This window comes from Balaenoptera physalus, assembly GCF_965194825.1.
Source record: "Balaenoptera physalus genome assembly, chromosome: 3".
NCBI lineage: Eukaryota > Metazoa > Chordata > Mammalia > Artiodactyla > Balaenopteridae > Balaenoptera > Balaenoptera physalus.
This window is the reverse complement of record NC_138890.1, coordinates 52,635,484-52,649,186: the sequence shown is the minus strand read 5'-3', so window position 1 is coordinate 52,649,186 and position 13,703 is coordinate 52,635,484. Positions and strand designations below refer to the sequence as shown.

General features: G+C 42.0%; 1 protein-coding gene across 3 annotated transcripts in view; it reads right to left on the bottom strand.

Moving 5' to 3' along the window:
• The window catches only part of HTR4 (5-hydroxytryptamine receptor 4), a 310,244-nt gene that overhangs the window by 15,229 nt on the left and 281,312 nt on the right, over positions 1 to 13,703 (bottom strand). Inside the window, exon 5 of one of the 3 annotated variants that reach the window (XM_082454245.1) lies at positions 1,979 to 5,261. The exons of the other annotated variants lie outside the window; for them this stretch is intronic. Within the exon in view, the coding sequence (XP_082310371.1) occupies positions 5,201 to 5,261 (61 nt within the window). The 3' untranslated portion in view covers positions 1,979 to 5,200. Of the gene's footprint in view, positions 1 to 1,978; positions 5,262 to 13,703 lie in introns of those variants that run through there. 3 annotated transcript variants of the gene reach the window in all.

Genomic DNA, 13,703 nt, shown 5'->3' with positions numbered 1-13,703 from the left:
AAGCTTAAAGGAGGTAGAGGCCCCATGACTGAGGGTCTTACAAGCTAGGCTCAGGAGGTTGGGCTGAGTCTTCAGGTAATGGAGAGAGAAATGAACACTGGCTGCGCTGTGGGGAGTAACTGGGACGATTGGGACACTGAGACCAGTGTGGAGCCTCGTTCCTCCAGAAGAGAAAAGACAGGTCTAAAGCACAAGTAGGAGCAGTGGGCAGGAGGAAGAGAAGGACCTTGCAGACAGTGATGGGCAGGACACCCTCACTGATTCCACTGGCTGTGAAGGGTGTCCAGTCTGAGTTTAGCCTGCAGACCTAAGTGGATGCTGATGTCATCCATTATGGAGCCCTCAACCCCCCTGAGACTTTTCTTCTCCAGGAGAAACACCTCCAGTCCTTCAGGATTCCTCGTAGACCAGGGTTCCTATTCTCCCTCGGCTCCCTGGTTGTTCTGCTCTGGACTAGCTTATTTCTGTCATTAGAAAACAGATATTCTTGTTAACAGTTAACAGGGATTCTGGCCTCAGGTCCTCTCTTTGATTATCAGCGGAGCCAGGATCAAAATCCACACCTATGATTCAGCTGTTTGTTTTTACACAGACATTTATAGTGATTCCAAAACAGGGAATGCCTCCTTTAACTGTGTTCCTCTCTTGGCCTCCCCACCCCATGCCATCTCGGGCTCACCATCTCTTACATGTGCTTCTTCACCATAGGACACAGCTGTGGCGGTGCCCCCCAGCCCTTGTCTTCCATAATCTGAGGACCAGTCCCCACCCCTGCAGGAGGCTCTACCTCCTGGTCATAGCGAGCCCAAAGTTACTCTGCTTCTACCTCCAGGAAATATGTGATTGGGGACTTGGAGATATTATCAGGGTCTTAGTGCTTGAACTGAGAATGGGAAGGGCTGCCTGGGGGAGCCAGGTTTGACCCATGTGTTCATAGAATCAGAGAAAGTTGATCCAGAAAGAGAAAAGAATGAAGTTGATGTACAGTGAAAAATAGACAAGAGATTATGGTCTCAGACAGGTGGAAAGAGGAACACTAATCCCTAAAAGCCCCCATATTCCTTATTTGTCACCATGAAAGCCAGTAAATTTCCTGCTCTGGGGATCCATGAGATATCTCTGTATCTTTCCAATAAATCTCCCTTTGTTTTTCTTCAGGAAGCATGAATGGGCTTAGAGCCTGTGGTAGGCATTGTGAGTTATTTACTTTAAAGCATGTGCCCACACACTCTTCTTTCTTTCTAATAGAGCCTGTCTCCTAGTACAGGCAAAAACACCAGATGCTTGACAGCTAAGGGTTTGGCCTCTGATCTTCTGATTGATGACTTGAAGGTCTGCTAGGGGAATCTGATGGAAAATGTTTTCCTCCTGAATAAAAGACAAGTATGATAAGAGTCTGCCTTATCTTCTAGCATTTGGTTGTGGTTATGTGAGGAGGATACAATGTTTAGAGCTGTTGCAACTAGTTTGTGACCATGAGAGTATCATCCAGAATGAAAACTAATAGGCTGAAAAGAGCAGAGGAAAAGCATCTGGGTCCTTCACAGTGTTATTGAATTACTAAATTAACCAATCCTAAAACTGCCAAACTCTACCAAACCAAGCTTTCTATCTTGTAAATGGATAATCTTATTTTTTAAAGTTAATTTTAGTTAGGCATTCTAGTGCTTATAGGCCAAAGTATTCTAAATGACATAACGCCCATGATCCCTGTCTTCCACATCTACTATGACTTCCCACATTCTGCCACATCCAAATCCTACCCACCCTTTAAGACCCATTCCAGAAGCCTTCTACACCATCCATGAGCATTTACTGTCAATAGGAACACAAATTATCTGCTAACGTGAGCTGTCTGATTGGACATATGTCTGCCTCCTGACACTCCTGGAAGGCAGAGCCCATATCTTATTATATGATAAGCAGAAACAATCTTTCAGCCCTGTACTTTTATTTTTATTTATTTATTTTTAAAAGTAAATTTATTTATTTATTTATTTTTAAAAATAAACTTATTTATTTATTTATTTTTGTCTGTGTTGGGTCTTTGTTGTTGTGCATGGGCTTTCTCTAGTTGCGGCAAGTGGGGGCTACTCTTTGTTGCAGTGCGCGGGCTTCTCATTGCGGTGGCTTCTCTTGTTGCAGAGCACGGGCTCTAGGCACGTGGGTTTCAGTAGTTGCGGCTCATGGGCTCAGTAGTTGTGGCTTGTGGGCTCTGGAGTGCAGGCTCAGTAGTTGTGGCGCACGGGCTTAGCTGCTCCGCGGCATGTGGGATCTCCCCGGACCAGGGCTCAAACCCGTGTCCCCTGCATTGGCAGGCAGATTCTTAACCACTGCGCCACCAGGGAAGTCCCAGCCCTGTACTTTTAAAATGTTATTGCATGTAATACTTACAATGAGTCTATGATGTCAGAACTTATTTTATATATCTCCATTTCATAGATGAGGAAACTGAAACTCAGAGAGGTTAAGATTTGCCAGAGGTCACTCAGCTAGCAACGGCAAAGCCAGGATTCAAACCCAGGCATGCTAGAATCCCAAGCCCTTTTTGCTATTAGTACTTCCCAGCCTTATTCTTTTTAATACTTGCTACATAGCTCACAACACCTCACGTATAGTGCAGAATATCATAGAATCTATAGAAATATTTACTGAATGGATTACAGAATGAGACAATCCTCCCCCACATTGCCTGGGACTTATACTGATTACAAAGTATGTTGGCAACTATTCTCCCATTGATCTTCATGATAGCCCTGTGTGTCACACCACTCATGTTATCTCTGCATTTGTGATGTCGCTTTCCATTCTTTTTTATGTCGCTTTCCATGCCATATCTTCTGGGGGACGGTGTGGGGGGAGATGTAACCTCCCACACCTCCACACATCCCTCTTTTGGAAAAAGCCCTGCTGTGGGTATTCTGGTTCTCAATCTTTCCATGAGAAGGAGACTGAGAAAGCTATCCTAGCACAAAACTTACATCATGGGTTGGGTCATTGCCATGGAAACCCCCTGGCAAAGAAGCTAGGAGTCTGTGGATACAAAAGGAATATTTTTCAACTGGTATAGGATGGGAAGGTGTTATAAACTGAATTTTTTTTATCTCTCCCCAAATTCATATGTTAAAGTCCTAAACCCAAATATGATGGTATTTGGAGATGGGGCCTTTGGGAGGTAATTAGGTTTAGATGAGGTCATAAGGGTGGGGCATCCATGATGGGATTAGTGTCCTTATAAGAAGAGGAAAAAAGAACTGAGTCCTCTTTCTCCACCCTCACTGCCATGCTCTCTCTGTCTCTGTCTCTCTATCTCTGTCTCTGCCATGTGAGGACAGTGACAAGGCATCTGTCTGCAAGATAGGAAGAGGAGTCTCACTGGGAACCAAATTTGCCTCCACCTCGATCTTGGATTCCCCAGCCTCCCAAACTGTGAGAAATAAATGTCTGATGTTTAATCTACTTGGTCTATGGTATTTTGTTATAGCAGACTGAGCAGACTAATACAGAGATCTCAAGGAGTCAAAGAAAAAATATGGATGGAGAGAGCAGGAAACAACAGTATAGATTGTGGAGATAGGACTTTTTTGCCATTAGTCATTAACTCAGGAAAACCTAAGGCATCAAGAGAAAATGAATTAGCAGAGGGGCACGTGCATGTATGTGTTTCTGTGAATCTTTTACTAGCAACACTGCATTTATCTAAAGGTCAGGTATCCAGTGACCTTAACTATCCAGAAACCTGCACTGAGGTGTTTTTTGTTTGTTTGCTTGTTTGTCCTTTTTAAAGGTCTCTGAGTAATCAGAGTAGTTGTCCCAAAGGTGTGGACTTTCCTTGTAATCTTCCTCGTTTTTCACTAGGAGAATATTTAAACTTAGTTTGCATACAACTCTAGAAAGCTTGGTTCTTCCACACACGGCAGAGGAGAGACTGGAAACCAGGATGGGAAGGGAAATACGTAATGCTAGTGGTAGATAAACTGATTGCAGGAAAAAATGATAGCTGACATGTGCAAAGAGAAAAGAAACATAAGAAGGTCAACAAAATCAACATAGCAAAACCAACTAGGGCCATATAGGGAGAGGAAAATATTTCAAACATCCCTCAAGGCCATTACTGTAGTGTAAAATAACTTAATAATGGAAATTCAAAATAATGACTTTGAACAAAGTTACTCAAAGTCTGATTTGATACTAGGGGAATCCAAATAAAGTCTGTAGTTCACTTAATAGTATTGGATAGCTGTTAATTTTCTAGCTTTTGATAAATGTTCCATAGTTATGTAAAACGTTAGCATTGGGGGAAGCTGTGTGAAAGGTATATAGGCACGCTACGTACTATCTCTGTACTATTTTTCTATAGATATAAAAGTGTTTCAGGGGCTTCCCTGGTGGTGCAGTAGTTGAGAATCTGCCTGCTAATGCAGGGGACACAGGTTCGAGCCCTGGTCTGGGAAGATCCCACATGCCGCGGGGCAACTAGGCCCGTGAGCCACAACTACTAAGCCTGCGCGTCAAGCCTGTGCTCCGCAACAAGAGAGGCCGCGACAGTGAGAGGCCCGCGCACCGCGATGAAGAGTGGCCCCCGCTTGCCGCAACTGGAGAAAGCCCTCGCACAGAAACGAAGACCCAACACAGCCAAAAATAAATAAATAAATAAATAAATAAAGTGTTTCAAATAAAAGATTTCTTAAAAAACTGAAAAAAATCAGTTTAGTCACAATCATTTGTTTGAGAAAGTTGGAGTTCACCACTTATAGCCAAGGAGATGCAGGATGAGTTGGGGTCTGGGATAACGCAGATGAGCCTCTGAGGACCACGATAACACTGGCTGAATTCAGCTCGGTCAAGTGCTCATCTCCCAGAGGGCTTGGGAAGGCTATGCTCCCAGAACAGGGAAGAAGCCCCAAACAAAATTTAAAACTAGGGAATAGAAAATAAAATAAAGCTCTCAAACCATGCAAACCTTTGGCTTTCAGATCAACAGCAGTCAAGGTCCAGAAGGAACTCTCTTGGCATGGCAGGCCTCTGCCAACAACCGTGATATTTCTAGGATGTATGATGTGTCCACTGGACTCAACCTCGTCCAGGGAGGACAGAAGGATAAGCAGAAACCAAGGGCATTTTGTAGGAAGAAGTGAACGGACAGATGCAGGCAGACTCACAACACAGACAGTGACAGACTTACAGAGCACGTTCAGAGCTAGACAGGAACTGGTCTATTGCAGAAGAGCAGGAGGAAGCTGGAGACAGAGGAGCAGCCACTTTTAGTTGAAACAGAAAACAGCCACAGATGAGGAAGAGCCAAGCAGAAGTTGGGAAAGAAGAAAAGAAAGAAAACACAGAGGTTAGTGGACTGGTGATCCTAGCCCGAGCAAGCATTCTACTAGGCTCAGAGTGCCTTTAGGGGAGGACAAGGAGGGGAGCATACTTATTGCGCAACATGGTTATGCCACACTGTACCTCTGGAAAGCACTTTTATAGCCAGAATCTCATTTGAGTCACACAAACACTTGGGAGGTTTACGGTGCAGGTTACTACCTTAATTTACCAAGTCATAAAACAGGCACAGAGAGGAAAGTTATTTGTCCAAGGGCACCCAATAGTTCGCATCTAAGGCAGAACAAAAGCCAAGTGTTCTGAATTACCTTTCATGGTATCATGGCCAAGATATGTACAGAAAGCCACCCTCTTTCCTTCCCCTTCCTCTTCCTCATCATTAGCCAGGCCCCATCCTTACATGAATCATCCCATATAATATTCCCATATACAATAGCCCCATATATAATATTCCGCCAACCTTGTGAGGTAGGTACTATTAACTCTCATTTCCTAATGTGGAACCTGAGGCTTCGTAAATGCAGTGTGACCAAAATAATCTAGTTAGTAAGAGGGAAAACCGTGACTCGACCTCAAGGCCCTCTGACTCAGAAGCACACACCTTTAAACTGAGCATCGTGACCTCAGAGCCTCCCTTCTAAAGGCTAGAGCAACCTATTCCCCACCCCCATCCTCCCTAGTCCCCAGATTCTGGACCAGGCAAGCAACGAAGCTCTTCTCGAGCTCTGGGTCCCATTCCAAGAAGGAAAAGCCACGCATGGCTTCCTCATATTTCCCAGAGATATTGTATCAGGAAACCCCATCCAAACATCCTCTCCATACCTTCAGGGCCCCAGGTTCTAAAAGGCTCTCCCTACTCTGCCCACTTCTTCCCTCATCAAAACATCAAATTCTACTTCAGATGAGGCAAGAGACCAGACAGAAAACCAGGAACCTGGAGTTAGAATTCTTAAGGGCAATCTGATTAAAATAATTCACCATAAAGATTAAAAAGCACAGACCATACCCTCTTTGCCCTTCTTCCCTCTTCTTTAGCTAACCTCCGATGATATGTCCGTGCTGAGGGATCTTTGAGAATGTAGTTGGGTTTGGCCACTTCCTCCTTACAGCCACCTCTGGCCATCTCAATGTTATTCCCTTTCCCTCTTTTAAACAAACATAGCACTTTCTGCTTCTATAATTTATTTGACGATATGAACTGCCTGTGACAGCCCTTACTGTGTCTTGTTAAATACAACTGTATATGCATTTAAGTAGCATGTTTCCAGATAAATTACAAGCCTCTTGTGGGAAGGAACCATAACTTATTCATCTAGCACAGTTATTATTTTATTGACCATTAGCCAAGCAATGGTGGTTGAGAGGCAAATGTCCAAAATTCTAATCTCAGCTCCATTACTTAGAAGCCTCCCAATCTTGGACCTCCCTATGCCTCAGTTTCCTCCTCTGACATAGAGATAAAAGCAGTACCTCCCTCAGCCAGTTATGGTGAGGCATGATCGTATGTGCTCATTATGCCTGGCACGGTGCTCATGAAATATTAGCCACTACTGCGCTAGTCAAACATTAAGTTAACTACATGATTACATAGTGATATGGACCCACAACTTTTTCTTCCTTCAACTGGTTCTCTCTAGCCCTTCATTAGCCTGATGACATGCCTTAATATCCTTCACGAATAAGACTCTCTAAACACTCATCCAAACACTATGTGTATTCTATGAAAAGTTTCAATTTCAATAACTCATATGCTGGCATGAAAATTTAAGAAAGAAACTCAGAAACTTTCAGTGGGCTATACATAATCACAGATTTAAATATCTGGGTGTCTGTTTGCATGATATGCTTTCCCGGAGATCAGACAATCGGTACCTGGCCACTCAAACACTAGGAGCCGTGATGCATTCTAGTGCAAGAGGAGCTGAGACCACTCCTTGGCTCTGGGTCTTCCACAGTTCAGTGGTTTCCAGAATCTGTGCAGGGGCTGGGATTACACGTAGGATAATACAAACTATTACAAATAACTAATACTTGGCACATATATGTTAGACCTTCATAATAATTAAAAACTTAACTACTCTTACATATTTATATATTTCCTTTTAAATGCAAGTAACAACATTGTTTTTCTTGGATATAACCCTTAACGAGTTTAATGAGCGAACTTTTGGGAGTGCAACGTGTAGGTAAGTTATAGACATGTCTGAAATAGTGAGTAATTCTGGGGGAAAAAAAAAGCCTTTCCTTATGAAAATCTCAGAAGATATAAGTCTTACAAACACTTTTTTTTTTGCACTGCAATACACTTAAACATGGGGGATGAGATTAAAGTTACATATTGAAGAAACAAGATGAAATTTACAATATTACTATAAAATAAAAATTCAGATTTTCATAAATTTTATAATTCGTATTAAAGACCTCACTGTCTGTCCCCTGTCTGTGTCAACCCTGCTGAATAGTTTTCCTGCGACCTCTGGCTGTTTGAATTTTTACTGGCTGGAGTGATCATGTAAGACCTCGCCCAGTTGGAATCTATGTTTTTATATACAGGGATTGTTCCTTACATTTGTACTGCAGACCACGATCTTACAAAGCCTTTGACAATCATCATTTTACTTTTTACTCACCACAAACCCAGGAGGCTGGTATTGTGAAAGTTTGAATGGAAAGAAGTCACACATCCTTTCCCCTGCCCAGACAATGTAGAAGACCATGCTAACTGATCAGTCTTACCGTTCTTAAATTCAAACACGGTCGTCCAGGCAGAGTCTTGGCCTGGCAGCTTGGGACACAGCTGAGGTAGGTCACAGACCCAGGAAACAGCACTGTGCAGGCTGACTTGGCTGTTGTTTGGATGGGGATGTGACAGGCTAGGGATTGGTTGGTGGTTAGCCAACTGCCTGGCAGCAGGTGTTAGGAAAACTCAAAGCCAGAGAAACAAGGCTTGGTGGCAGATAGAGGGAAGAGGTCAGGCAGAGAGCTGGGATCCTAGTTAATAGCACAGAGTGCTTCAAACACCTGGACAGCTCCTGCCACCTGCTTTGACTAAGAACCCTGGCTTTCCTGATTAGGTCAACCCCTGTTACTCCTGGAGGAAGTCTTTGCTACTAGAAAGGGTCTTATCCACAAATACTGAGTTAATACCTTAAAATCATTTGCCATAGGCTCAGAAGAGAAGCATACATCTGGCCCAAGGTAGGGACCCACAGCGGTGTCCTCCCTGGGCAGGGAGGTCATATCATCCTCTTCCTCAGACTGAGGGCTCTATGTCTCCTGGACAACAGTTGAGGACCAAGTCTCAGAGCTGTTTCTAAGCAAAGCTTAATGTCATAACCAAAGGCAGCTTCCCCTAGCATGGCAAATCCCTATCTACAAAGTGTTCTTCCATTTATTCTGCCTTATACATCAGGGGCAATGATGAAACTTCTTAAGGGTAATTTTCATTATTTTTGCAGCAACAATATTGGGAAACACAACTTTACATACGGCCCAACAACAGCGTCTATTTGAATCTACTACCTTAAAAAAATCTGACCTAAAGTTGTTCTAAGCTGAAGCTGATTGGAAATGACTGGGACTCCTTCCATGAGCTAACTTTGAAATATCACCTATTTTTATAGTCATTAACCCACTCTAAGGTTGTACCACTATGATCTTAACAACTTGCTTTAACATCACTCTTGGTACTCACTTTGTTCAAATGTGCTTTAGCCTTTGGCCAAAACCAAATAAAATACAGCTCTGATCTGACCACATCAGCTCTGCTGTCAAAAATGTCTTGGCTCCTTACCTCACACTTCCCTACTCCAGGGACCTCTGGCTTGTCCCTAGTGGCAGGCTAAGGTCTAGCACATTCTGAAGCCACCTCTGCCCTGGATAGGAACTATTAGAAGGGATCTGGCTGCTGTTGATGAATTTCACTCTCTGCAGCATTCACAATGAGGTCCTGCAGGGGCGTTGTGTTTGTTTGGTCAGGGCTTTTTCCATTAGGCTTGGTCATCAGCAGTTGGCTGGTTACAAATGCAGTCCTAAGATCGAATGGCTGGAATCCAATTATCCCAGCTTCCTGTCTGTAGAGCCCTGCCAGGGAAGAACACAGTCGTGTTTGCCTGCCTTGTCAGGCTCCCAGGACTCAAAGTATATCATTTGGAGAAAACTAACAAACAACAGATCCCCAGATGTTTTGATGGAGCGGCAACATGGTGTGGAAAGAGGATGCACTGGTCCAGAACGCAGAATCTAACACTATTCCATATTCTGCCTCTTCCTGGCTCAGTGTCTACCTCTTCACTTCTCTGAGCTTCTGTTTCTCATTTATTAGTGGGAGATCATAACACCAACCACTGGGCTATTGGGAGCTTTTTAATGAGATGATGTATGTGAAAGAGCTTTGAAAACTATAATGATTATGGTGATGATGATAATAATAACAAGGTTAACTGACATTTACTGAGTGCCTATCATGAGAAATGCACCCTAGTGGGTGTTTAATAGACACCATCTCATTTAATACCCACAAACATCTTTTGAAAAATTGGTGATGATGGTAATAATGATATTAATAACAATAGCTAACATTTCTTAAGTGTTTACTATATACCAGCCTCCAGCGTCAGCATTTTATGCATGTTCACATAAGTAATCATTACATCATGGGAAATAGGTACTATTATCATCTCTAATTGACATATGGGAAAAATTGGATACAGCAGTTGGGTAATCTGCTCAAGATCAAGCTGGTGGTAAGAGGCCACAAGGATTCAAACATAGGCATTCTGGTTCTAGAACAGAAGTTGGCAAACTTTTTCTATAAAAGGCTAGAAGTAAGAATTTTAGATTTGGGGGCCACATGCCATTTCTGTTGCATATTCTTCTTTTTTGTTTTTTTTGGGGGGGGCTGGTTTAGTTCTCATTGTTGTTGATTTTTTAAACCCCTTTACAAATGTAAAAACCATTCTTATCTCAAGGGTTACACAGAAATAGGCTGACAGCTGAACGTGGCCTACCATAGTTTAATGACCCTTGCTGTAGACATAATTTCAATTTTACAGATAAGGAAACTAACGCTCAAGTACTTAAGTAATTGAAATCAGGATTTTAATCCAGTTTTGTCTGCTTCCAGAAAGTGTGTCAACCCATACTCTATTGCTTTCATGTATGCTGTTAAAATGTAAGATATTACCACTGAGTTAGGGACGCGATACTCATCCCAGTCAATTTCCAAAGAGAATAGGTTTTTCTTATTTGAACAGACTTGGGGACAAGATAACAGTTGAGATTTAGCAGACCCAGTGCCTAGTACAGTGCCTGATGCATAGTAGGCATGACATATATCTGTATTGAGTGAAAGAATTCTGATTTCTGATTAGATTCAGTGATTAACCAAGATCTCAGCCATTTGCTCAAACTCTCAAGACCTTGTGTTTGAGTCTGTAAATGAAGGCAATGACATATTCCTTTATCTAGTTCATGGGGAATCTGTAACAATTTATGAGATAATTTCCATAGAACTATTTGGAGAAAAGATATTATGTAAAGAAATATGATCTCCACAATGAATTGTTCTATTGACAGCAATGGCACTTGGAGACTCTATTTATGACTTTGAAATAAATATATCACTAGCCAGAAACAGTACGATAGGGACAAGTCTGTGACTTCATCAAGTTAATATTGTTGTATCCACCAATACAATCTCATAATAAAGCAGGGATTTTTATTTTAACCTTGGGTTTTTCCTTCAGGGAATAAGTGAACTTCTTGGAAATGTATTCAAAATTCTGTCCAGATTTCTAGGGGGAAGGCCATAGATTTTATCAGACTCTCAAAGAGTTTTATTATACCCTAAATGTTAGAACTACAATAAAATTGCTGCAGTGTAGTCTGCACCTGATGAGGAAAAGGGAAAGATAAAACTTGCCAGCGTGTAGTGATCAGTGCTAGGTTTTCCAGATACTCCTGTCAGTATGATGCTTTGTTATACTCTCAAGATACCCACTTAGGATCCTAAAGCAGCTCACCAGTTCCCCACTGGCACAGGAGTCTGGGTCTACAATCCAACCAGAAGATTAGTCACCTGTCTAAGCTGGGTGCAGTGACAAACACTCAGGGTAACCAGCAGGGTAAAAGCAGCTACAAAATGCAGCAACAGGGTCTTTTCCAGTTTTATCTTTACCCCCAAGATCAGGCCCACAGAGACTGTCATAACAAGGCTTTTTTTTTCATTACTAGCACCTAGCACAATGCCTGGCACATAGTGGGTGTTTAATAAAAATTTATCTGAATGAAGATTAGGATAATAATGATATTGATAAAAATTATTCCTTACATTCCTGGTATGCTTAATAAGATTGTGTCATTCCATTATCTCTTAAGATACTATCTCAAGTATACAGTCTACATGGACTCATTTGTCTTTGTCAATTAGAGGGTGTTTTTTACTTTGTACTGTTTATTGTTGGTGATGGTTTTATGCTGAGATAGCTAGTTTGGATGCTTCTCTTTTGTTTGTGAGCCTGAGAGCATCCTTCCTTGGAGATTATGGTTGTTGCCCCAGGGAATTAGGTTCTGTGGGCCTAGACCAGGGCGGGCTGGATTAGGCTTCACAGACAAGGCAGTCCATGAACTAGGCCTTGGCTTTTAATAGCAAGTGGTGGGAGAGAAGCACAGCGGGCTGCTGCTGCAGAGCAGGGAGAAATCACATATGGACCTAACAGCTGGAAAAGGAAGTGGTGCTTGGCTCATTTTTACTCATTCCACTCTGAGTTGGGCATTGTGTCATGGGTGTGGACGATATATGGATGAGCAAATGGGACCCACTTTAAGTTTTTGAGTAGAGCTGTTGAATATGGAAAATTTTCAGCGTATAGAACATTTTAGGGGGCTGTTATTTAGTTTTTCTTTCCGTTAGTTGTTTTGTGTATATGTGTGATTTTAAAACTAGATTAACCCATACAGATGTAAAAGGAAAAGAATTAGAAGATAAAGGTAGTTATCTAGTGTAAGGTGATGGGGAACAAGCTCTAAGACGCAGCAGTGAAACTGGGAGAAAAGACTAGATTTAAGTCTTTTCAAAGGAAGAGAATTTGGAGACTAAATTTAAGCATAAAAGGTAAAGAAATCAGAGATGACTTCCCACCTGGCATACTAGAATAATTATAATAATACTTCGCATTTGTTGTCCAGTCCTATACATTTTAGAATACTGTGTCTTTTTTTTTTTCTTTTCTTTTTTTTTGTTACTGTGTCTTAATTAACCTCACTGGACTTACCACTTTTTGCCTGGCTTTCTAGTTTTTGTGACTATATCTTTTCCTGACTACTAATGTGGAAGCCATCAAAGGCCAAAGAAAAAAAATTGATTTATTTCTCTCTTCTCTAGCAGCACAAAAACCTTTGTCAAGTGAATAAATAAAGTTTGGTATCTGTGAGGGGGGCTAGGGCATTTGTTTCATGAGAAATTTGAGACCCAGAGGGGAAGTGACTTTCCAGAAGTCACCCAGTTGGTGAAGGATGCAAGGCGGAATCAGAATCCATGCTTTTTTTTCCCCATTATACAGGCTATCACAAGTGAAACCATCAGTTGCAAAGGAAGGTTTAAATAGCAAATAAATGCCAGAAAATTAGAAAATAAATAGAGACTGCTCTCCACTGAGAGGGCTACTATTAGACGAGACAGAATTCTGGAATGACTTTGGCTTTTACTTTTATAAGCTCAATGTTTCCGGAAGGCTCTGCATTAAGGAGAGGAGATGCAGTAATAAGGGTAACCCTGATAAAACCACTCTTTCCTGGTTCCTTCCACTGACTCACATCGCCTTGACCAACTGCCCAGTCTCTGGCTGGCTGGTACAAGAGGTCCACCAGAAATGGTGCCTTGGCTCAGTCAGCCAGGGGCTTTTCACTTGAAATTCTGAATCCCTGGCTTCCCTTCCCTTTCACAAAGCCTTAGGAATGGATGACTCACAGTCTCCTCCAAGGCAAGTTCCTGAGGATGATAAAGAGAGATGGCTATAAGGCTTTGGAGAAAGAATGTGGGGTGGGAGGGAGGGTCTGTGTTCTAGCCAAGAATTTCATCATTAAGCAGTGGCATATGGGCCCCCATTTGGACTCTGTTGACAAGAAGACAATATCCTAATGATTATCATGCTAATTCAGGAGACCAAGGCTGGAATAAAATGACGTAACCCCCCAATGGCATTCAATACTGAGAAAGACTCAATTGAAATTAAATTATCTGATCTCAACCAAGTTTTTTAAAAGCACAGATAAAGTCTGACCTTTCATCCAAGGCTCCAGACCAATTTAAAGGACTATCCATTCAGGCTACCAGGATACTCACACGTATTATAAAATGTCTTCTA